At 42.5% G+C, this 25,432-nt stretch overlaps 1 protein-coding gene across 2 annotated transcripts in view; it reads left to right on the top strand.

Annotated features, from left to right (window-relative positions):
- meis1b (Meis homeobox 1 b) overlaps nucleotides 1–24,923 on the top strand; it is a 94,382-nt gene extending 69,459 nt beyond the window's left edge. Inside the window, exons 10-13 of one of the 2 annotated variants that reach the window (XM_087802030.1) lie at nucleotides 16,692–16,750; nucleotides 18,481–18,570; nucleotides 20,130–20,227; nucleotides 24,256–24,923. In XM_087802030.1, coding sequence (XP_087658156.1) covers nucleotides 16,692–16,750; nucleotides 18,481–18,570; nucleotides 20,130–20,188 — 208 coding nt within the window. In that variant the 3' untranslated portion in view covers nucleotides 20,189–20,227; nucleotides 24,256–24,923. Of the gene's footprint in view, nucleotides 1–16,691; nucleotides 16,755–18,480; nucleotides 18,571–20,129; nucleotides 20,228–24,255 lie in introns of both variants that reach the window. The other variant, XM_087802029.1, reaches the window with a different exon arrangement.
- Nucleotides 24,924–25,432: the final 509 nt, after the last annotated feature.

Raw genomic sequence — 25,432 nt, 5'->3', positions numbered from 1 at the left:
AAGTCAAACTTTGAATGATTGATCGCATTAACTTCTCTACTCGCCTGCAGTTCATACAAAACTCTGCTCTAGTAGAAGAACTCACATTTCTCCTTCAAACTCTTCACTGGCTGCTCTAGTAGAAGAACTCACATTTCTCCTTCAAACTCTTCACTGGCTGCTCTAGTAGAAGAACTCACATTTCTCCTTCAAACTCTTCACTGGCTGCTCTAGTAGAAGAACTCACATTTCTCCTTCAAACTCTTCACTGGCTGCTCTAGTAGAAGAACTCACATTTCTCCTTCAAACTCTTCTCTGGCTGCTCTAGTAGAAGAACTCACATTTCTCCTTCAAACTCTTCACTGGCTGCCAGTTTCTTTCAGGATCATTTTAAAATTCTGGTTCTTACTTTCAGATCTATTCATGGTCAGACCTTCCATCAGTGATCTGATCCAGACTTACACCCCAGCTCGGGCTCTGAGGTCTGTGGATCAGAATCTACTGATGGTTTCTTAACTTCCGGACCAGAGGAGAGAAATCCTTCCAGACTGTTGCTCCTAAGCTTTGAACGATTATTTGTGCTTTACCTTGATTCTCTGAGACTCCTGTGTTTGTCTCAGTGTTATCTTGACCTTTTAAGTGTATATTTTATAAAGTATTGTTTTGATTGTTTAAGCGCCTTGTGACCCTGGTCTAGTAAAGCCCTGGACAAATATTACTTACTGACTCTCCTGACCAGAGTTTCCTGCTCTCACAGTCCAGCCTCTGCTCCTCCTCCCTCTCCGTCGATGCTTTTAAGATGTTGGTAAAAGGAGGTCTTATTGACAAAACAATCGCTCGGCAGAGCTTAAACACGGCCTTTAAAGCGGCGTTATTAAATTGCAGGCAGGAAGGGGAGGGGCCGCGGCGTAGAGGAAACCTGACGACCTCGCCATCGATTTTTACATCACAACAGTGTTAGAGAACTTAGCGCAGGGAAGCACGGGAATAAAGACATTTTATATGTTCGGGCTTTTAGCAGCGAGTGCTTGGTAATGTGCGACGAGAGGGTCGTGTTGCTCCGGGACGAGAGGGTTGTGTTGCTCCGGGACGAGAGGGTTGTGTTGCTCCGGGACGAGAGGGTTGTGTTGCTCCGGGACGAGAGGGTTGTGTTGCTCCGGGACGAGAGGGTCGTGTTGCTCCGGGACGAGAGGGTTGTGTTGCTCCGGGACAAGAGGGTCGTGTTGCTCCGGGACGAGAGGGTTGTGTTGCTCCGGGACGAGAGGGTTGTGTTGCTCCGGGACGAGAGGGTTGTGTTGCTCCGGGACGAGAGGGTCGTGTTGCTCCGGGACGAGAGGGTTGTGTTGCTCCGGGACGAGAGGGTTGTGTTGCTCCGGGACAAGAGGGTCGTGTTGCTCCGGGACGAGAGGGTTGTGTTGCTCCGGGACGAGAGGGTTGTGTTGCTCCGGGACGAGAGGGTTGTGTTGCTCCGGGACGAGAGGGTTGTGTTGCTCCGGGACGAGAGGGTCCGAACGGGTCCGTGGGACCGACCCGAACACACCCAAGTACAGTCTGTAAAGATGATACTCAGAAGATCGACACACACTTCAGACCATATTGTCTGTAGTTTTGTATGTTCTTGGAACTCTGGTTTCCTCTCACGGAGGTGGATGGAGTCTCTGACAAGTGCTTTCATTTAGAAGTTTTGCTACAGACTGACCTTCAGAAGCAAAAATAAAGCAGCTCGACTAGTAAACAAACTTACTTTAAGTAAAAGAAAATAAACAATAACAGGCAAGAGCCGTGGCCTGGTTTCCCATCCATATAGGATTTTAGTTTGACTTACTTTCACAAGTTTAAAGGTTAAGTTTTTATGGCTTAAACCTGTCGAACAAGAGCAGCAAAGATAAGTTGAGTCGTAGATAAGAAACTCCTCCATGTTTACTAACATTTTTTAAATCGTCACCTTCACTTCCTGTCCGCTTAGTTTCCTAAACATGAACAACGTAAACATGCGTCTTGACGTGTCAAAGCGACCAGTGCGATGAAGTGAATAAAACCTGCTATAAGATAGTTTCACGGTGAACTGATGAATTATGACATTAATTCAGTTTATTTATTTAAAATAAACTAATAATAATTAATCTGATGTGATGTATCATCTGAGTGTCAACTTGAGTCAACTCAGTAAAATAATGTTCTTGTTAAAAACTATGTTCACATTTTATAATCATATTATTTTGAGTCTATGTGGAAAATAAGACGTAAACTTATTACTGAAATGACTCTATACACGTTTAGGGAACGAGGTCATGAGGAAGTGACGTATTTCATTGTTTATAGTTTTTATGTAGCGTGTTCACACCATCAGGAACCTTTACAGTGACAATAATCACACCAAACACCTCAAGTCACGGCACATGTATGTGTCATCACAAGTTATTTTAGTACAAATACATGAAGGTACACAAAACTACCCGGAGCTGCTTTAAGAGTCTCGGGCCAAAATTACTTTGTTCTTCTTTGGTTGCGGCTCAGACAAGACTCGTAAATACTCGGACTCTTCGTTATTGTTCCCTAATAAGGAAACATGACAGAAAAATATACGAGTCTATGGTGGTCTATGGTGGTCTATGGTGGTCTATGGTGGTCTATGGTGGTCTATGGTGGTCTATGGTGGTCTATGGTGGTCTATGGTGGTCTATGGTGGTCTGGACCGACGTGTACAGAACAGGAAGTGTAGGTGACAATTTAAAAACTACATCAACGTATTATTCCATAGTAAGACTTGTTAGTAAACATGGAGACGCAGGTTTCAATGATCAGGTCTTGATCAGTTACACAAGTGTACACAAACCTTTACATTATCTTAAAACAAGCTCAAAGATCATGTGTTGACGAGTCTCAGGACGAGAACCGAGATAATCCTCAAATAATACGGAGGAACAGGTCGAGTGAGAGAGTTTCACGGCGGAGTATGACAGGCTGGAGAGAGAGATGCTGGAACTTGTTCAGAGAGTCTCGTCAAACATGCTTGTGTTGTGTGTGTGTGTGTGTGTGGGTGTGTGTGGGTGTGTATGTGTGTGTGTGTGTCTGTGTTGGAATTAGCCAGCCCAGTTTTAGTCCGTGCCCCAGAGCAAGGATCAGACACTACAGCTTTGTCGAGTTGCTTCAACCTGAAACTCCCTGACATTACTACCACACTTACACACACACACACACCTACACACACACACACACACACACACACACACACACACACACACACACACACACACACACACACACACACACACACACACACACACACACACACACACACACACACACCTACGCACACACACACACACACCTACGCACACACACACACACACACACACACACACACACACACACACACACCTACACACACACACCCATACACACACCTACGCACACACACACACACACACACACACACACACACACACACCTACACACACACACCCATACACACACACTCACACACACACACACACACACTCGCATACCCACACACAGGTACACATTTTACAAAGGACGAGGGATTTTAATTACTACCTTTGTTTGCAAAAATATTTGTTTTATTGTTTATTAACAATTTCCCACGTGTTCAATAGATTCACGATTGTAAGCTGTGTGTAAATTGTGTTGAAGTTGCTCAACGATCATAGATTGTTAACATGATGAGACACATTTTTTCATATATAATATATAATATAGAAAATATATCTCCTATATTTTTAAACTGAAATTAATACTGAAAGTGAAACCTGATGCATTGTGTTTATATAACATTACCAAAGACCTTAAATGGCTAAAACATTAAAGTAGCTAAAATCTGAAATAATGATCTGTTTTTGTTGTTTTTATTCTTTAAAACCTCACGTCATGTGATTCTCAGTGAAGAACCTGAACCTTGTGTTACGATCACTGGACACATGTTCGTCTGTGATCGACTGTTTCTTACATCACAACCTGCTGCCCGAGGCCAAACCTGCACCTCTATTCATCCCTCCTTCTCTGTCTTCATTCATCCCTCCTTCTTTGTCTTCCTTCATCCCTCCTTCTCTGCACTTTTATTCATCCCTCCTTCTTTGTCTTCCTTCATCCCTCCTTCTCTGTCTTCCTTCATCCCTCCTTCTCTGTCTTCCTTCATCCCTCCTTCGCTATCTTCCTTCATCCCTCCTTCTCTGTCTTCCTTCATCCCTCCTTCTTCGTCTTCCTTCATCCCTCCTTCTCTGTCTTCCTTCATCCCTCCTTCTCTCTCTTCCTTCATCCCTCCTTCTCTCTCTTCCTTCATCCCTCCTTCTCTGTCTTCCTTCATCCCTCCTTCTCTGTCTTCCTTCATCCCTCCTTCTTTGTCTTCCTTCATCCCTCCTTCTCTGTCTTTCTTCATCCCTCCTTCTCTGTCTTTCTTCATCCCTCCTTCTCTGTCTTTCTTCATCTTTCAAATCTTAGAAACATTTTCTGTAAATTCTGTTCAGTCACACAATCGTTGGATCTTGGTTTTGAACTGTGAGAAATCCAGAGGCACCTAGTGGCGAGCTCAGTAATTACAACTGTTTGGTTGAGACCTATAGACTCTTCTGTAATTCTGTTACTTCCTCCTCTCCTTCCTTCCTTCTGCTCCTTCCTTCACTATGGGTGGAAGAAAATACAATTGTGATTTTCATTCTTTATTTCCCCCCAAGAGTCAAGTATATAGTACGAGTGGATACAGTAGTGATGACTGAGGACGAGAGGATACAGTGAGTCCAGCAGCTTTTAAAGCTGATGTTTGGACATATTTTGGTTTGAAAACAAATGAAAGCAGTTACGACTTCGTCAAGAGTCATGTGGTCTGTAAATACTACAACACAACCTTGTTACTACACTATCACTATACTGTGTGTATAGTGTTACTGTCGCGTATTATTGTATCGTATCCTCAGATTCTTGATAATACTCCCATTTCTGCTTCTTCTCGTACCGTTATCTTATCCCGAACATTAGATCTTGCCTCAGTTTTTCAAACTCAAAGATCAGGTAATAGATTCCAAAATGTTACTCACAATTTCTTGAAAAAAGTTTTTACCGTAATCTTTAAAAAAATAAAAGTATCAATAGATCTTTTGTTTGTTTTAAAATCATGTGTATAATCATGTTTTTTTTATAGTTTTTGAAGAAGCACATGGTGTGAAAGTGTAGATAACGTCTGATCGTTTGTGTTTCCGTCACTGAAACCTTCCTTTTCCCGTACAAACACATCTTAACATCTTAAAGATACAAATCTCTGTTCAGTGGATTAAAGCTCACGATCCAACAGAATCATGTGAAGTCTTCGGGGGGAAATCCTTCTCTGCAGCCTCGTTCAGATGTTCCTCTCTCTCTCTGCTGCTCACTCCAAATATTTCATCTCGAAAAAAGCTCTGAATCCGAGGGAACCCCATCGTGCCGCTGCTGGGAGTCAGTGGGGGGAAGTGACACCACAGAGGGAGGATATGACATGAGGGGCGGGGGGGGGGGGGGGGGGGGGGTTCAGGGGGATATAGGTCAACCCCTGTGTCTCTAAGAACTGACTCGATGTGGTCGAGTAAACACACGTCTTCCACTTTGAGGCAACAAAGACGGACGACTTCATATTTTGTCTTCATTAATATCAAACGTAACCTGGATTCATTCAAAATCATTTAATATTTACATCAAGAAAAAAGAATTAGTATATTTTTTGTTAGACTTTAAAATGTAACAAGTGAATGTATGTCACTTGCTTTACAATTATCCAGCAATACTTGTCTTTACAACACATTTTTTGTTTGTGTTTAACCTGTTTTCGTAGAGGAAATATGGCATTTTAAACTTAAGGCACATGATGAAGCTTCACGAAACAGTGTCATGTTGTTCAGAGTTCAGTAGGTGGCGCCATCACTTTAAAAATGATGTTTCATTAGAACAGTTGTTCAAAACAAAGTAGTGTAAAGACGCCATCTAGTGGACTCTGAAGATAATGACACTGTTTCATGAAGCTTCATCAACACATCACTACCATCTAGTGGACTCTGAAGATAATGACACTGTTTCATGAAGCTTCATCGACACATCACTACCATCTAGTGGACTCTGAAGATAATGACACTGTTTCATGAAGCTTCATCAACACTTCACTACCATCTAGTGGACTCTGAAGATAATGACACTGTTTCATGAAGCTTCATCGACACATCACTACCATCTAGTGGACTCTGAAGATAATGACACTGTTTCATGAAGCTTCATCGACACATCACTACCATCTAGCGGACTCTGAAGATAATGACACTGTTTCATGAAGCTTCATCGACACATCACTACCATCTGGTGGACTTTGAAGATAATGACACTGTTTCATGAAGCTTCATCAACACATCACTACCATCTAGTGGACTTTGAAGATAATGACACTGTTTCATGAAGCTTCATCAACACATCACTACCATCTAGTGGACTTTGAAGATAATGACACTGTTTCATGAAGCTTCATCAACACATCACTACCATCTAGTGGACTCTGAAGATAATGACACTGTTTCATGAAGCTTCATCAACACATCACTACCATCTAGTGGACTCTGAAGATAATGACACTGTTTCATGAAGCTTCATCAACACATCACTAAAATATACTAATAAGAAAAATAAATGCCTAGAAGCGTAGCTGAGTAGAATCTAAAGTAGAATACATTTTATCAATACATTCACTTGTTTTATGTATATAAGGCTGGTAAAGTATTCTTCAGCGCACGACTCTGAAGTAAGAAAACGTTAAATAAAAGTCGTCTCCTGAGGCAGACGATGACATCATCACATCCAACCGTTTCAAGTTAGAAATCACGCTCGCGGGTCAGGAAGTGTGTCGGAAGGTAAAAAGTCCAGTTGTCTCCTTCGATATCTTAAACTTTACTTATGTTTTTATCCGGCGCTGGACGGCCATGTTTCTGGTTAAAGTCAGACCCGGGGCGATACCCCGCCCCCCCCCGACCCCCTCCTTCCACTCGCCCTGACATTGATGGATGACTGGCAAAGTGAGACGAGACCCTGTGAATGTGTGTGAAGGGAAACAGGAACACTGATAATGAGTGTAGCAGAGGTCATGTGACGCCGATACACTCCGCTCTCCTGTGTGTTGTTGCCACTTTATATCCTGTCCACGGGCAGGTCTCGCTCGTACCTTCTACCACGGTCGCCATGACGCACACAAAGATCAGTGTGTGTGTGTGTGTGTGTGTGTGTGTGTGTGTGTGTGTGTGTGTGTGTGTGTGAGTCAGCCTGTTGCTCCACTCTGTAAAACCCGCTTCGCTGGAAGATTCATGGCTCTCTTAATGGACGCTGGGCTCTTGCATAGTTGAGCCATAGGGTGTGTGTGTGTCAGTGTGCGCTTGTGTTTTATGTGTGTGCACTAATGGGGATTAAGTGACCCCATGACTGCTCTCAGTTGAAAGCCCCTTTTAAATTTCACACTGTTTTCTTATGTTTCCCCTCCGTGTGCTGCGCTGGATCCGACTAATCCAACTCATGTTGTCATGAGCTGGATCGTGTGTGTGTGTGTGTGTGTGTGTGTGTGTGTCGACGGGGCGTGTGTGTGTGTTTATGAGAGAGGTTGGCGTTCGCCTGCCAATGAAGTCCAACATGTAACGCCGACTCAAAAACACAGACCTCTGGACTAACAACAGCCGCGCGACACTTGATTGTGTGACTCTTGCGTAACCTTACCTGAGGCCTGTGTGTGTGTGTGTGTGTGTGTGTGAGTGTGTGTGTGTGCGTTGGTTTATGTGTGTGCATGCATGTGTGGACACGATTGTGTCGCCGCTACCTTCAGGTGAAATATGAGCGGCCACACCTTCTTCCCTAATGCACACAAGCGTGTTGTTAAAGGAACATTCGCAGAAGAAGAAACTGCTTCCGTCAGCGAATGTTTCCATCAAACCGAACGTGTTTGTGTTTGTGTTTGTGTTTGTTTTGCTTTCTTTATTGAATCGACAGCCATATCATCAAGATAATTATTGCTTGTATTTGGAGTTAAAACTGAATAGTTTTTATACCATGTGACGCATTTAGAGCAACAGTGATGTTGACACTAAATAAAACATAAGGAAGGAAAATTAATTCAGTTTTATTTTGGGAATAAATAAAGAGACGACAAGATATATATATATATATATAAATAAAGTCAATCAATAAATAAAGAGACGACAAGATATATATAAAATACAAACAATAATTATGATAATTATTGTTTGTATTTGTTGATAAAACTGAAGAGATTTTATACCATGTGACGCATTTAAAGTTACTTTAAATGTATTGAGTCCAGTAACAGCATTGATGACACAAAATAAAACATGTGGAAGGAAAATGAATTCAGTTTTATTTTTGGAAGAAGTAAAGAAACGACGATATATATATATATATATATATATATATATATATATATATATATATATACTGTATATATATATATGATACAACAAATACAAAGTGAGAAAATAAGGCCATTCATGTGTTGATTGACTGAAAATAAACAGTAAATAAGGATTAAATTGATTTTAAAAAACAAACATTTCCAGCTTATGAACACAGATATGGTTGTTTGTTCTAGAAACATATCATATTTTAAATATAACGTAATTACTACATCATTTAAATGTTTTAAATAAGTCATTTTTTTCTCCTTTTAAGTGGTGATAATAAGTAATAATTCATTGTTTTCCAAATGATTGTAGGACAAACAATTTAAAATAAGTTAATGTCTAAAATAATGTATTTGATCCTGGTTATAATTATGAGATTTAAACATTTTAGTTTGAAATCCACTGCACTTTAGAATTTATTACAAGTTTGTTTTAAAGTTAGTCAGTTTGATGATTCTGTTCTTCATGGTGTCAATCAAACTCGTGTCAAACTTCCTGACCCGGGGTTGACACCGAGGCGGAAGAACGGAGGGATGTGGGTGAAAAGGTAGAGAGAAGGAGGTGATTTATGGAGGATCTGTGGTGGGAGAAGCTCACAGCTATAATTTAGCAACACACCCACATTCTCCGAGACACACACACACACACACGTGCACACACACCTCGGCGCAGAAGAAGTGACTCGTAATAAAATAACTAATTACTTAAGAAGATGGAGATGTAGCTGCAGCGACGTGATGGGATAATAAAGTCCTGCGTCTATAGAAGCTCAAGATCGTCGCTGATTTATGTCCATAATAATGTTGTCGGTGAAGAAACATCCGACGTGGATTCAATTTTCAAAGCAACACACACACCTGTGAAGTGTTGATCCAATGTTACTTTTTTAAAACGTCTTTATTTGTTTTATGTTTTTCTTGTCGTCATGTTGACAGATTTTGTTCCACATTTTTGTGACATTCGTGGAGACGCACTATATTATTATCTCCTGGTTAGTTTGTTGAATTATACCTTCAATGACAGTTTTACTGCTCAGAACACTCTGTTTGTTAAGATCTTCTTGCATCGTTATATCTTAGAACAACAAGAACATGAATCTACTTGTGTTCAACTTTAAAGCTAACCTGAGATAAAATAACAAACACATTCATAAGACATTTAATGGCTTTAAAGAGGATTTAAGAAGAAGATTCTGACGGTAAATAATCATTTTAGGAAACTTATAAAAAGCCTAATGGAGTATTACAAGTGGCAGAGTCTAGTACTGGACAATACTACACATATATACTTGTTACTACACTATCACAACACCAGAGTCAAGTACTGGACAATACTACACATATATATACTTGTTACTACACTATCACAACACCAGAGTCAAGTACTTGACAATACTACACATATATACTTGTTACTACACTATCACAACACCAGTGTCAAGAACTGGACAATACTACACATATATATACTTGTTACTACACTATCACAACACCAGAGTCAAGTACTGGACAATACTACACACCTATACTTGTTACTACACTATCACAACACCAGAGTCAAGTACTGGACAATACTACACATATATACTTGTTACTACACTATCACAACACCAGAGTCAAGTACTGGACAATACTACACATATATACTTGTTACTACACTATCACAACACCAGAGTCAAGTACTGGACAATACTACACATATGTACTTGTTACTACACTATCACAACACCAGAGTCAAGTACTGGACAATACTACACATATATACTTGCTACTACACTATCACAACACCAGAGTCAAGTACTGGACAATACTACACATATATACTTGTAACTACACTATCACAACACCAGAGTCAAGTACTGGACAATACTACACATAAATACTTGTTACTACACTATTACAACACCAGAGTCAAGTACTGGACAATACTACACATATATACTTGTTACTACACTATCACAACACCAGAGTCAAGTACTGGACAATACTACACATATATACTTGTTACTACACTATCACAACACCAGAGTCAAGTACTGGACAATACTACACGTATATACTTACATATACTGGACAAAGCAGTGTTCATGATCTTTATTGGTTTATTTAAGTAACACATCTATAAAAATGTCCAAAAGAATAAATCTGGTAAATCAAAAAACGGCATTTATTCGATTTTAGTAAATAGTTCTTTAGATTTTAGTAATACTTCTCTTGACACTTTGAGTCACATAGTCATTTAAAATGAGTTTTCAGTTCAAGCGTCTTCAAAATGTCAATATGTATCGGAAACGACTCCACTTGTGTGTTTTATTCAGAAGATCTGAACCTATTTTGAATCTTCTTCACAAAGGCTGTGAGATGTTTGTGGTCTCGTCTGCACACACACACACACACACACACACACACACACACACACTCGCTAATACGTGGGAAGGTGTGTGTGAGAATGTGTGGCCCCGAGTCCCCGCATGAATTTGAATCAGCGAGCGAGGAGGGTAACCTTTTGTGTATCCAATCTGCATCTTTCCACTGCTCGTTATTAAATTATCCCCTAATTGGTCACGCAACAAAGGCAGCTGATGAAAAAGACAATTTCTTGCTTTTAATTGGGCATTTCACATGTGCGGCGCGCACACCTGTGTGCGTCTGCGGCGTGTGCGTCTGCTGTGTGATGAGAAGAGGACATTAGCGACGGGTTTGGCAGAAGGCGTCGCCATCGGTTCCACTCCTTCGCCGAGAGCGATGGCGGCGGCGAGATGAATCCAGACATCAGCATCTCTGAAGGAGAAAAGGAACAACAAACGGCCATAACTCTCTCGCTCCCCTCGTGTGACTTTCAAGAGTCCTGGTCTCGGCGTGACATATGGCGAGCATGTTTCTTGATCAACTGTATGGCTGCTTGCATATGTCAGGCATGTGTGCCCTGCTGGGAATCAAACCCCTGGCAGGCTCTGAAGTACACAATGCCATTTTTAAATGTAGGTCATCTGTAGGGTACGAGCGTACGTTAGGCTCACGCCAGGAGATCTGAATTGAAACCAATCAAATGAGACACGGATAAGACATGTGGTGCCGGAGCTCCAGTGACCCGGACCCTCCATGTTTAACTGTTTTTATCACGTACTCTTGAGCTGAATACTTCTGAAAGTACACCTTCTTTAGACATAGAGATAGTTCGTTTGTAACGTGTTTTAAGTTCATGTCCTGATTATTCCCAAGAGCTCGTCCATCTGTCGACTGAACAAGTTGAAATAGTTCACGAAAAAACTTTAGTCCGACTCAAGAATAAACTGTTGTTTAACTTAAGGGTCCGTGGATCCTTAAAGAAGTATCTAATGACATGAAGTTTTACTTATACTTGTACTACTTATACTTATACTACGTATACTTTACCTACTACTACTACTACTGCTTTTACTACTTATACTTGTACTACTTATACTTATACTACGTATACTTTACCTACTACTACTACTACTGCTTTTACTACTTATACTTGTACTACTTATACTTATACTACGTATACTTTACCTACTCATTCTACTACTGCTTTTACTACTTATACTTGTACTACTTGTACTTGTACTTTTAATGTTAATTATACTACTGCTTCTACTACTAATAATTCTACTTGTATTTTTTACTACTAATTCTACTACTGATTTTACTACTTCTACTTCTTCTTCTTCTACTAAGTACGATTTTATGTTAAGATTAAATCTCAAAGTATCTCTTAAACTGTATATATTTATACCCACTTACATATTGATGCACGGACACAACAGTGGAACAAAAACTGTTGTAACTTATTTGAGTTACAGTTGATTGTTCATTTATAGTATTGATCAAAGGCTGCTTTATATTATTGTTACTTTAGTTAAAACAAGAGTTAAAAGAATGAAATCGATAATTCATTGTAATTGAAACGAGTGAGAAACTGCAGGTCCGATAATACGTTAGAACCCGGATGTTGTTGGACCGATAAAGACCGGAAGTAGTGTTTAGTGCAGCTGAGTCGATTCTTGAGAATCAATGATCGAAACCAACTTAAACAAAACTGACGTCCTGACGATTTTTTAAATGTAGTTCATCTACAAAAACATCACGGCTCTCCTTCAACCAGTTCATGCAGCTTCGTAGCAGTCGCAACCTTTGGGCATCATGGGAAAAAAAAAAGGAATTCAAAAGACATGCAACATGTGAACCAGGAGTATTTTGTGCTGACATTTCTTTTTCTAAATCCGAACAAGAGTTTACATTTTTTGTGCCAATGTTATGGTTTAATAAAAGAAACGTGTAGAATCGTGACCAGTCTTACGAGATAGAGGACGAAGGAAAACAACTAAATGTCATTTTGAAACGGTATTTAAAAAGTAAGTTAACGGTGTAGCTGCGAGTGACATGTTGTGTTCATAACTAAGTGTTAACTAAGTTATTGTGTAACGTTACCAATCGATCCTGGAGCCGTTCGTAGGTTCCGGACCCGAGTCGTACCACCAGTGGCGTGTGACGCCAAAATAGCCGAGCTATTGTTGGGCTGAACTGGGCTGAATAGTGCGACTCATTGTGTTGTGATGGGAGGCAAGGGAACGAACAGGCCATAAACACTGGCCCTATAGCACCCAGGGGTCGTACAAAGGTGACCCCCCCCCCCCCCCGCTCCGCCGCCCCTCTTTCTCTCTAACAACCAGCTCTGCTTTTCCCCTTCTCCGCCTTCACTTCTCCAGTCCCTCCATCACTCTTCATGTTCCTCCTCTCTCCTTCTCAGTTCCTCCTTCTCTTCACTGTCGGCTTATTAACGGTCACAGCGAGAGTCTGGTTTGCAGACCAGAACCCCCTCGTCCTCTTTTTTTTTTTTCTTCTTCCTCCTCTTCCAGCGCTCGCTCTCCAGCGCCGGCTTCTCCTGGCTGCTATTATGAGAGGCATTTTATCCCTTTGTTCCAGGCCCCATGGTGCATCTGGCCTCAGATACGGAGACGTTGGGACAGGAAACCGGGCGAGAGTTGTTGCGACGAGGCGGGGGATAGTCGGACCATGAGTTTCCAGCGGTGATAAGGAGCAGGCGAAGGAAACAGATACAGAACATTAGAGCAGTATTTTGGTGTCAGGATGATGTAATGAGCAGAAGAAAAGTTGTTTTCCTTCGTCCTCTATCTTGTAATATCAGTTCTGGAGGTCGAGGCCCGAGTCCACAGCGGTCCGGCCCGAAACACAAGAACTCCCCCAGAAACCAGAACAAGCTCCTCAGATGAAAAAAAAGGAGGAAGAATAGGTGGAGAGAAAAAAAGGGGGCAACAGTTAGCCGGGGCGATGGCCAGGAGTTGACCTCTGCCCGGAGTGAGGAGGAGAGGAGTCGCAGGAATGCTCCTTCTCTCTCCCATATCTCACCCGACAGAACAGGGTGAGGGCGAGGGAGGGAAGGGAGGAGGGGTGTCGGTGATAAAAGTCCAGACGTTCTCTCAGTTGATGGTTCTTTGCCATGTCAGTGCATTTTTTCAATCCTCCCAACGTTCCTCGTGTTCTCCTGCATCGTTTGTCGATTTCAAACGATACTCGTTGTCCAATTATTTTCTTCCTGTTTTTTACTCAAGATCCAAATAAGTCGAGACATAAATGTGTGTTTACTTTGATTATATTGAATACTGCTAGAGGTGGAATCTTAAAAAACATTTAGTTTTGATGTAAGTATGTAAGTATGTACGTATGTAAGTATGTACAGTAAGTATGTAAGTATGTAAGTATGTAAGTATGTAAGTATGTAAGTATGTAAGTAAGTATGTAAGTAAGTAAGTATGTAAGTATGTAAGTATGTAAGTAAGTTTGTAAGTAAGTAAGTAAGTATGTAAGTATGTAAGTAAGTATGTAAGTATGTAAGTAAGTAAGTATGTAAGTATGTAAGTATGTAAGTAAGTTTGTAAGTAAGTAAGTATGTAAGTATGTAAGTATGTAAGTAAGTTTGTAAGTAAGTAAGTAAGTAAGTAAGTAAGTATGTAAGTATGTAATAATGTAAGTATGTAAGTAAGTATGTAAGTAAGTAAGTAAGTATGTAAGTAAGTAAGTATGTAAGTAAGTATGTAAGTTAAAGTAAGTATGTAAGTATGTAAGTTAAAGTAAGTAAGTAAGTAAGTAAGTAAGTAATATTTATAGAGAGCTTTTGTCACAAAGCGCTTAAACAATAAAAATAAAAACCTAAAATAAATACTTAAAACAAGTATTAAGTAAATATTGTCAAGACAACAAAGAGACAAACACAAGTCTTAGAAATGTAGTTTTTTTTTGTCGTGTTTGTTCAAAGATACTTTGGCGTTTGTCATAAACTCATTAAATTGTAGAATAACTAAGTTGGTATCAGTTCCACTAACAGTTGAACACATTAAGACTAAATGTTCCGCTCGCTGCTCGAGCCGAAGCCTGATTGGTCTTTTCTTTCTTTCATTGTGACTGAGCGATTGTTTCCTTTCACGGAGCTAATGCTTCTCTTTACGGAGATGAAATAGAAGCGTCCGCTGGTGCAACAGCAGGAACACATAAATCAAGTCAGAAGCCTCCAGAGCCCTCGCTCCTCGGGGTCACCACAGGTCAAAGGGTCACTTCACAAGGGGTTAAGACTGAGCAAGACCAGAGCACTGCTGCTGTAGGTGTGTGTGTGTGTGTGTGTGTGTGTGTGCGGGCTTGAATGTGTTTGAATGAAGCAAGGAGAGAGATTTAAATGTGTGTGAATGTGATAAACGTTCTGACCGTGAGCTTTTATAGGGGGTCACGGGGTAAAAAGAAGTTTGCGAGGCTGGATGAGCGACTCCTGTGAAAACATACACATGCTAAAAAAAAACCTCGACCATCTGACAGTCACACACACAGTCACACACACGGTCACACACACACAGTCACACACACACAGTCACACACACACACACACAGTCACCTGTCCCGGTGGAGAATCGACTGCATCCTGTAAACTGAACGAGCGAGAGCTCAAGAAGATTGTTAAGAAAGCCTCGGAAAATATGAGTCCTTTAGGTTCAACAGGCACGTGTCACTGGAGGTTTACAAATATTCTGTTCTATGGAGTGTTAATGTCTGGAAGGTTTGGTTTTGAAAAGAAAACATTTTCTTGGAAGTAACATTTGACTCTTGACGTGTGAAGACGCTCAGTTTACTCAAATATAAACCTGTAAACTAGTGAAAACAAGTCAAACACAACTAACTACATAAAATAGTTAATTTAATTGATGATGATTGGATGGATGGATGGATGGATGGATGGATGGATGGATGGATGGATGGATGGATGGATGGATGGATGGATGGATGGATGGATGGATGGATGGATGGATGGATGGATGGATGGACTTTATTAAACCCACCTGGGGATCTTTGAGAAATTGTGTTTCCAGTTCACAGCAGACAATAGTTTGATGAAAACAAGAATAAGTGGAAATAAAAAGAACAAAGTGCAAAAGTAAAAGAACAAAGCACAAGGGATGACAAAGTGCAATTGACAAAGAACATTGATCAAACGAAATAACACAGAGAAAAGGATACGAAGATTAACATAGAATAGAATACATCATCCCTTCCTAATTTAATACAGCATTTATACAAATTATTCTCACTGTCCTGAAGGTTGTCGGTCCCTCAATATAATACTGAACCTACTACAAGAATTTAAACACTGCTTTGCCTAAAACACAAACTGAATTCATGATTTTCTACCCTTCCTTGTCTCGTGTTCATCTGAACTAGAGCCGACGATGTTGCTTCAGCTCGACGGGTCGCACTTGACTTCACGGCGCAATGAGAAAAAAATCAACTCAAAAAAAGATGCTGACACATCATCGTCAGTTGCTCTATGACTTCTCAGAACCTGGGTTCATATTTCCAGGGTAAACAAGGACACGTTGACTTGTGTTCGCCTCACGAACAAAGATAAACGCTCATCAGATGTTTCCTCAACGATCCCAGTCGTCGGGCCGAACATGTCTCAGGCGTGCAGAGAGAAAATCCTCCCTAAGCCTCGCCCCACAAAGACCCCAGTGTTGTTGGCGTCTGCGAGTGTGTATATGCTGAGGCGGCGCAAGTTTGTACAAGTCGTGGAGATATGCGTTGGGAGAAGACAACTGGTGGGTTGTTAGGACGTGACTGCGGCGCCGCCGAGGAACTCTTGCAACGTTTAGTTCAAATACCGCGACTCAAGGTCACTGACAGATAGTTTTCCATGATGGTTTCTGCAGAAACACTGACATTGTTTCCTTCTCCCTCCCTCTCTCTCTCTCTCTCTCTTCAGGTTCATCAACGCGAGGAGGAGAATAGTCCAGCCCATGATCGACCAGTCAAACCGAGCAGGCAAGTCTCCTCTTGTTACTCCGGTTTACTTTCATTCTGAAACTGGAATCCCCGAAAGCTACGAGGCTAGAGTTCAGACCAAGACGTCCAACATATTAATTAAAAACATGTTCTTGAACAAACAGAATCTGTGTTCAGGGTCAACCTGCCCCCCCACCTCACCCCCCCTCATAGAACTAAGCAGTTTCCTTTTTTGGCTTCTTGGCTCGACTCCCCGCCCTTGTTTTCTCAATCCAAACTTGTCCCCATTTGTGGCCGTTTCAGGGGGTGGGGGTGAGTTAGCGGTCCCCCTGGTGCATGGCTTGGACTGCTGTAAACTTTATTACCTGTAATAGGGGTCAGAGGTCGGGGTGGCATTAGGGGCGCAGTAAAGTTCAAAGGCATTCAGTGGGGCCAGGGTCTCGCTTTGGCTCAGCTGACCCCCAAACGGCCTAAATGGAAGACGAGGGGATTTTCTATGTGAGCAAAACAATGGAGGCGAACGAGGAGGCGAACGAGGAGGCGAACGAGGAGGTGCTCGGGTTTCACGTAGCGTCAGCGCTCACTTAGAGCTGCTATTTATTAGACGTGGCGTTCGATGACTTTGACTGGAAGCAAAACTGTTGGGAAAAGTAGATTTGAATGAAAAAATTAAAAGTACTTTCAAAGATCGAGCCCAAAATAAAACTTAGAATCATTAGAAAAAGTAGTTTAATCCAAACTTTTTAATGGGAATTGACACAATAAAAACCGGCGTTCACTATCAGATGATTAACAGACTTTCAGAACTTGAAATGCATTCAAAGTTTCGTCAATAATGACACAAGGAGAACTTCTGAAGGATCAATAAAGTTCTACCAAAGCTAACCTAAGATATGTTACCAGTTTAATGCAGCACTAGATGATATTAAACCAACTTTTTATAGCTAACACTAGTGTTACAACAACGACAATTGTGTGATGTCTTGAAAACACCCGTGAAGTCGTTTGAAGGCAGTTTAGTTAGTCGATGAATTGACTGAAGGGTTTAACTAACAATAAAGAGAAAGAAAGTCTGAATGTTACATGCTGCTGCTTTAAAGTTCAAGTAGTTATTCCGTTAGATTGCTGGATCAGATACTTTGGATATTGTTTAATAAATAATTAACTTTGTATTCATGTGCTGTTAATAATCCAGATTTAAGATATACTTAATCTCACTGTTCAGGGAATATTCTGCTCTCTGTTACCAGATACACTTAAGCTAGCTAGCAGTCAAAGAGTTGAAAATGTAGTAGTCGAAGGGCGTGGGTTGGAAAAGAAAGGAGATAAAAAGAGTCAAATTCTAGGACTTGATCCTGTTTAAAATACATTCAAAATAAATAACATTTCAAGGTGTATGTTGCTGTTGCCTCAGACATGAGGACATCAAGAGACGTTTCATGTTGGTTGGTTTATGCTAAAACAAAGCAGCTCAGCGAGACGTCCAAAAATAGTTCTTCCACTCGGATGGAGTCTGAGCGTAAAACAAAAGTCCTTGTGTGCGTCTCTGTCGGGAAGATCCCTATTAGAGCATTTAGACGCATTCAATCCGACCAGGAGCTTAAGGAGCAGCGCCGGGTCTGCAGACACGGACCAGAGCGGCGTTGAAAGACGGCGTGGGCTGCCTGTGCGTGCACCGGCCGGCAGATGATCCCGCTCTGGACGCCCAGTCTTAATTAAAAGCACTAATTGACCGCTCGTCCCCTCCCTCCCTCTGTCTCCGTCCACAGTAAGTCAAGGAGCTCCCTACAACCCAGATGGCCAGCCGATGGGGGGCTTCGTCATGGACGGCCAGCAGCACATGGGAATCAGACCACCTGGTAAGGCTTTCTCCGCGTGTCTGTCCGTGTCTTCCTCCTCGTCCTCCATCACTCCTGCTCTCCTGTCCACGTTTTCTCCTCCATCCATCATCCTCCCGCCGACTTGGTCTGGAGTCTGCTGGTGATACGTGGGAAGGTAGGAACCCGCCGGTGGTTCCCCCCCCCAGTACCCCCCGACATGAAATCAAACATTGCCGCCTCCGTCTCCCCTCGACACACAAACCAAAACAGGTGTGGTCAATCGCATTCCACGAGCGTCCACTTCCTCGCCTCCCTCACGCTCTCCTCCTCGCTCTCACGCCATCAGCTCTAAGCTGCTGGAGTTTGTCCTTAAGCTGCTCTCCTCCTCTTCTATCCCCTGTTTTCTTGGACTCTCTCAAGTCTTTTCCTCTTCCTCAAAGTCAGCAGGTTTGGATAAACTGTCAGGCGACTTAACTCCCCTCCTTCTCCCCCCGACCTTCAGCTCACCTCTAAATATCCTCGTCTGATTCTTGACCCTTCATTTGATCGTAAACAAGGTCAGATGCCGTTTTAAATAATGGCTTTAATCTTGACCTTCTTGATGAAATCAAATGAATAAACCAGGTAGTTGTTGTACACGCTGACCTCCAGTTGTGTAACTGAAAATGTCATTAATGTAAACCCTTTGAATGGAACTTCCTCAAACACTTCCACAACTCTATCTTAACTCACTTCCTATTTCCTAATTGTAGCTGTAAATAAATGTCTAGTTTAAGAGTAAAATAGACCGTTTTAAACACACTGTGACCCATAAGAATGATGCTTCTGAAATAATGTTAATGTTGTCAAAAGTATCAAAACCCCAAAGAGAATTGACAACATCTAATTGTTATTATTCAATACATTAATTATTTTAATTGTTTTTTTGTACAACCTCAGACCTGGAACTTATCATTGTTTCAATTTTTTCTTTTATAAACTGGTTCCGTTAATTGATAAATGTTGTAACAGACGTTGTTCTTGTGTTTGTTTGGTTAATACTTTATTTATTTTGGGGTCTTTTTTTGTCCTTGTGATATTGAATATTTTTCAAATTATAATCGTGACAACCTTATAATATTAACTTCCGTAATAGTTTCAATTCAGTTCAATTTAATTGAAGTTAAAGTTCCAAATCATAACAAAGTTATCTCAAGATACTTCAGTGTCAAATACAACTATATGAGGAAGTAAAAATGTTGTATTTTGTGTTGTTTGTACAACACTTGCAGTAACAGTTTCTGATACTGTATCCCAATGAGTGCCAGTGGTGAGAAGAAACAGGCAGAAACCTTAAGCAGAACCAGACTAGGTTTCATAATCCAATCTACTAGAACTGTTTTTATTTATTCTAAAATGCAAGTACTTTAATATCTTTCTTTGTTGTCTCTATTGCGTTTTTATTTCTCAACAACAGTTCATATGTTGACATGAGCTTGATAGCGATGCTATGAACCTCGATCTTAAACATTGTAAACACAATCGTTGTGTATAAAGCAAGTGTGCGCACGCTCTGTTGTCGCTCCATCTGACCGACACCGTCTTGTTGTGTTCCTCAGGACCTATGGGTGGAATGGGCATGAACATGGGCATGGAAGGTCAATGGCACTACATGTAGCCCCGCCCACATTTGAGCAATCGCAACACAAAGAGGAATGTAAGTAAACACGCTCGTCTTCTTCTTCTTCTCTTCAGGAATGTGCCGATGACTCACGGCGTTCACTTCAACCGTCAGGAGTTTGTAGCGTTTAGAAGAACGTCAGCGTCGCTGTTTGATGATTTGTCACTTTTTTCCATATTTCTTTTTTTGGGGGGCGGGGGGGGTTTTCACTTGTGTTACAAAGGAGCTGTTTCGTCTCCCGGGGCGACGGTACTGCGTTCTATCAGTCCCACCCTCGCTCGGGTGATAAGAGCCTTTGATCGCAACCTTGTAGCTCTTTCCGTGAGAGTGTAGCTCTTCGCCCTCGCGATCCGAGCCACGAGATCTGAACGGCTGCAGCTCACAGAGGAACGAGACCGAAGACGGGAAATATCCCCAAATTATTGATATGGATCGGGACCACGGCACTGGTACACATTGGAAGGGGAACTAGAGGAATAAGGGGGTGAGGGTTGGGTGGGGGGGGCAGGTATGATGTTGCCACGGCAACAGACTGATTGGCAAAAATGTAAGCAGTTGTCGCTGGTGCAGGGAGAGTGAGCGAAGTGAGCGTCCCTTAAGTGTCGTAAATCTGCCGGGCTGCTGTTGATGCATGAGAAGCGTTAATACACAGTCTAACCATTGAAACCCCCCCCCACCACCACCACCACACACACCCCATCACCCCACACCAGAGGACCCCCCCCCTGTTACCCCAACTCCGTCTATCAAGTGCTCACTGTTTGGCTCTTGTAGGTCACGGCGTTTCACACAAACACCTTCTTTCTGTTTCACTTCAAATCTCTTATTCTCTGCCTCTGTCTCTATCTCACCTCCTCTCTCTTGCTCGCCCGGGGCCAAATGCACTCCCACATTATTCTACACACACTCACACACACACACACATATATATATATATATTCATATACACACACAATCATACACAGTTGTGTCGTCAACAATTGTTTAAAGAAGTAGTTACTAGTGTTCGAGAGACATATCTTGTCATCATTTTTGTGCGTCTTCCCAAGTGTGTGTGTGTGTGTGTGTGTGTGTGTGTGTGCCTGTGTGTGTGCCTGTCCTGGCACAGGGAGGGACCACAAACTAGTGCAAAATGGAGGAGGTAGCCAGCAGGGTATGGAGCTTAGCTGAGCCTAATTGACTATATCCAAATCAAATATGCCATCAACAGAGGTGTGACCAATGGATTTGACTTATTCAGTTTACAAAAATAGAGACCATTAACCCTCCGAAGAACACACACGCCAACATGTGTGTGTGTGTGTGTGTGTGTGTGTGTGTGTGTGTGCGACCGCCGTGAGAATGCCGCGTCCTTGTTTCCATCACAAACGTGAAAACAAAGACGGAAAAAACCTCACATGGTGCGGCTTCGTTCAGGTCCGAGATGCAGGGAAACATGGAAACTGAGACGCTGGTGTGTGTGTCTGTCGAGTGTTTATGCGTGCAAGTGTGTAAACATGAGGTTTTTTCTTTTTTTTTTCCTCCCTCCGTGTCCGAGCCGACTCTTACCAGCAGCTGCGAGCCTTCCCAGCAGACCTTCGCTTTAAACAGCCTCAATTTGCCTGCTGAATCTCGTAATTGGGCCACCAGAGGAATCCTCGGTGAGACGGTGGAGAGAGAGAGAGAGAGGGAGAGAGGGAGGGAGGGAAGAGGGGAGGAGGAGGAGGAGGAGAGCTGGAAGACAAGAGGGAGGTAAAGATGGTAGGAAGGAAGAGATAGTGACGGAAAGTCTTCCGCTAGCTAGCCGTTAGCCGTTAGCCTCCCTTACTTTCTTTGACTTCCGATCGAGTTCGGTCGCTGTCGCGAAGACGGCGGTTCAGCAACAGGGTCTCAATGAGACTCGCTAACGTGTCCGCGGTCGCACGGCAACATCAGGACAAACCAAAGCCAATTAGCGCCTGTGAGCCGCGAGTCCAGCCAGCGATGATTACGGAGCTTATATCCTCCTGCGAAACAATACACCTGTCAGCAGAGATGACGTCCAGCCGCTGGAGCAGAAGAAGCCCAGCCTTTGATAGCATGAAAATGACTCTTGTTTGACCCTTGAGCCCCCCCCCCTAAACCACCACTCTTTCTTCCTCTCCGCTGATGATCAAAATTAGCCAGGGGTGCCCGGCGAAAACTGTAATTTTCAGTTCCCAGACAAAAGATATTCCTGGGCTGAAGGATTAATTATGGCGCTGAGCGTATGGAATTTTCTCGCCGCCCTCGCCGCTGCAGGCTCTTCCCCCCAAAATGTCGTCCAGAACGCTTGAGTGGACGTTGCCTGTAACCCCTTTGCTGCCAAACTCAGCCGGGGACCTTTTGTCCCGGAGTTCATTGCTCAAATCATTAAGCTCAAATTTGTTAACCTTCTTTTTCCGAGGGGTCAACATCCACCTCCTCGCCCCCGAACTTTCATTTTTCCTGCCGGATGAACTTCCACGGCTAACGAACGCGCCGCAGACTCGGGGTCCCGGTGGGGATTCGGAGCCTCTTTTTATGGCCCCTGTGAATGTGCGTCTCCGTCGATCTGGACTCGACGGGGAGCAGTCGATGCTATTGATCGTCTTATTATGTGAGAAATGCTGATTAGCAGAGTGAGCTGGTTCCAACACGCGTGTTTATTTAAACGTTGTGTGTCGTGTCGTTCATATCATTGACAGGAAGTGCATGTCGACATGTGACTCAATATGACAGGAAGTTAAAACCGTTCACAGCAGTAAACCTGTGTATTTGTGTAGGAATGGTTGAGAAAATGTCTTTGTTTTTCTACTATTTTCTTTTGTATTTATAAGAATCTAACCGGTATATAAGTATATACAAGTATATACTTGTTTTGATTGTTTAAGCGCTTTGTGACCCTGGTCTGGAAAAACAAATACAATTACTTACTTACTTACTAACGATGAAAGAGTTGATTGTACAACTTATACAAGATCTATTGATCACAGAGGCAAAGATTCAACACATTGATTCAAGATTCAATCGTCTTTATAGCATTAAAAATACAGGAAAATAAAACTTGATCAAGAATTCTGGCATTAAAAACAAAACACAAATAACAAAAAAAAGTAAATTGACAATACTGTATATTCACTTTAGTTTTACTACATGCACTTTAGTGCAAGTTTCTTTACGAAAACTGGCGTTTGAAAATATATACGCAAAATAGTAACCATTTCATTTCTCAATATTTCGCCGACATTTATTTAAACTCAACATTGTAAATGTGTTGCTATCCTTATCAAAGACCCTCTCAGTAACAGTGACACGGCTCCCGTAATGCTTTGCCGCCCAGCCAACCAATAACAGCCGACATAGCAACATAGACGTAGAATTTAAATACAGTATTGCACTGACCAATCAGCCGTCACTAAACAAAGAATCATGGGAGTTGATGGTTTCGTTGGCACCGTAAGCTCGGTGGGTTTTATAATTAGTTCCTCCCACTAAGTTGTGTAGTTGTTTCTTATCTGCTGTTGAAATAAATCACCTTCAGTGCACTCGGTGTCATCGTCACGTAAATGTGTCCATTTGTAGCCGGTCCAGGGTTTGCCAAGCGGTCCATGAATCACCAGCAGAAACCTCTGCGCTCGAACCCTTAAGGATGAATCAAAAGCTAATTTCCAGTTTTTAGTCCATTTAAACTGATTATCCCGGAAATGTTAAGCGCCGGACCTCGGTATCACTTAAAGTCGATGATCTGTGTTTGCTCTGTAAGTCTCTCCCACTGGTAAAGCAGCATTACTCAGGGTGTAGGATTAACTCTGTAAATCCTCCAGCGCTCGGTGGCTCATAAACCAGTTCCATCACTACTACACCGTCCACTCAGACTCAGATTAGCTCGTGCACTACTGCAGCGCTCGCCAAATATGGCGCTCGCCCCAAAACTGACCAATTTCACGAATCCCGGATTAGCTTCCGGACCGGTTTCATCCCGTGCCGGTTTTACATGAACATCCGTTTCTGATGACCTCCCCAACTTTGTTGCTGCACATGAAGCCCATTGTAAAGGTTCTAAAGTTGTCCTGGTCTCTCCACAGAACTGCAGGGCGACCCGGGGACCACCTGTCACGCAGAGGCCTCAGGATTATGGGGACAGGCTTCCCTGACGTTCTGACGACAAGAGCTCCTGTCCAACATAACTCCACTACATTTATTCGGCTGATAATCCTCGTCTATGCACCGGGCTCAGGTGGTGCTGAGGCTCAAACCCTGAACCTTCATGGACCCCTTGCTTCTTCTAGGGTGGAGGGAGGGGCCGTCAGGTCCCTCTGCCGACCTCTAGACTCACATGGATTCCTCGTTTTTTTTCAAAAACCCATTGCGAGCGCTGACGACATACAAGAGACACGACGGGCGGTTCCGACCCGACTGACCGGGACGTCGACTCCCGGGAACACAAAGACTTCCTGAGAGAAGAACTTGACTCTTTGGGTCCGATGGAATTGGACCAAGGAGAAGCTAAAGTCTGTATCTGACAGGACACTGAGAAACCAAAAGAGGTGCCCTTCATGAACTCTGGTGGACGGATGAGGAGAAAGAGAAAGTATAACTATATCGACACCTAGTGGGGGAAGCGAGCGGGCGGAATATACTGTATACTGATGTAAAGTGGCGCTGGACTCACCAGATTTGGGAATTAACTATTGTAAATGCTGTTGTATTGTTCTGCATATTATGTTGTTTCTAATAGATTTTTTAAAACAAAGGATGTGAACTTTTTTCTCTTTTCGTTTCTGGTTTCTTTCCACACTATGTGTGTGTGTGCCGTCTCTTCATACCAGTCCACCCCCCAGGCCTTCCCTTCTTTGAGTCCCCATGCATTTTTAAAAAGAAAAGATGAATAAACAGACAATTACATCAGTGTGGCGCCGCCTGCAGTCCGTTCTTTTCACACCAACACACTCCATCTCACGCTCCTGGAAGGAAGGTGTTCCGTAGTCTTCAGACCAGAAGGCTCGCCTAAAATCTTTAATTGTTGTCTTAACATGGTCAGTGCAGTGCGTCTTATGTATTCACTTGAGTTGTTCTGACCTCACGAAGCCTCCGAGGTATTACTCTGCGAGGTTACGCCACACGGCTTCCCAGTCAGGAGTCTCCAAGAGTATAAAGATGCACCGCCCAGAGTATAAAGATGCGCCGCCCAGAGTATAAAGATGCGCCGCCCAGAGTATAAAGATGCGCCGCCCAGAGTATAAAGATGCGCCGCCCAGAGTA

This window comes from Callionymus lyra, chromosome 11 (assembly GCF_982586985.1).
Source record: "Callionymus lyra chromosome 11, fCalLyr1.hap1.1, whole genome shotgun sequence".
NCBI lineage: Eukaryota > Metazoa > Chordata > Actinopteri > Syngnathiformes > Callionymidae > Callionymus > Callionymus lyra.
Note: the sequence above shows the minus strand (reverse complement) of the source record. Positions and strands in the feature narration are given on the sequence as shown.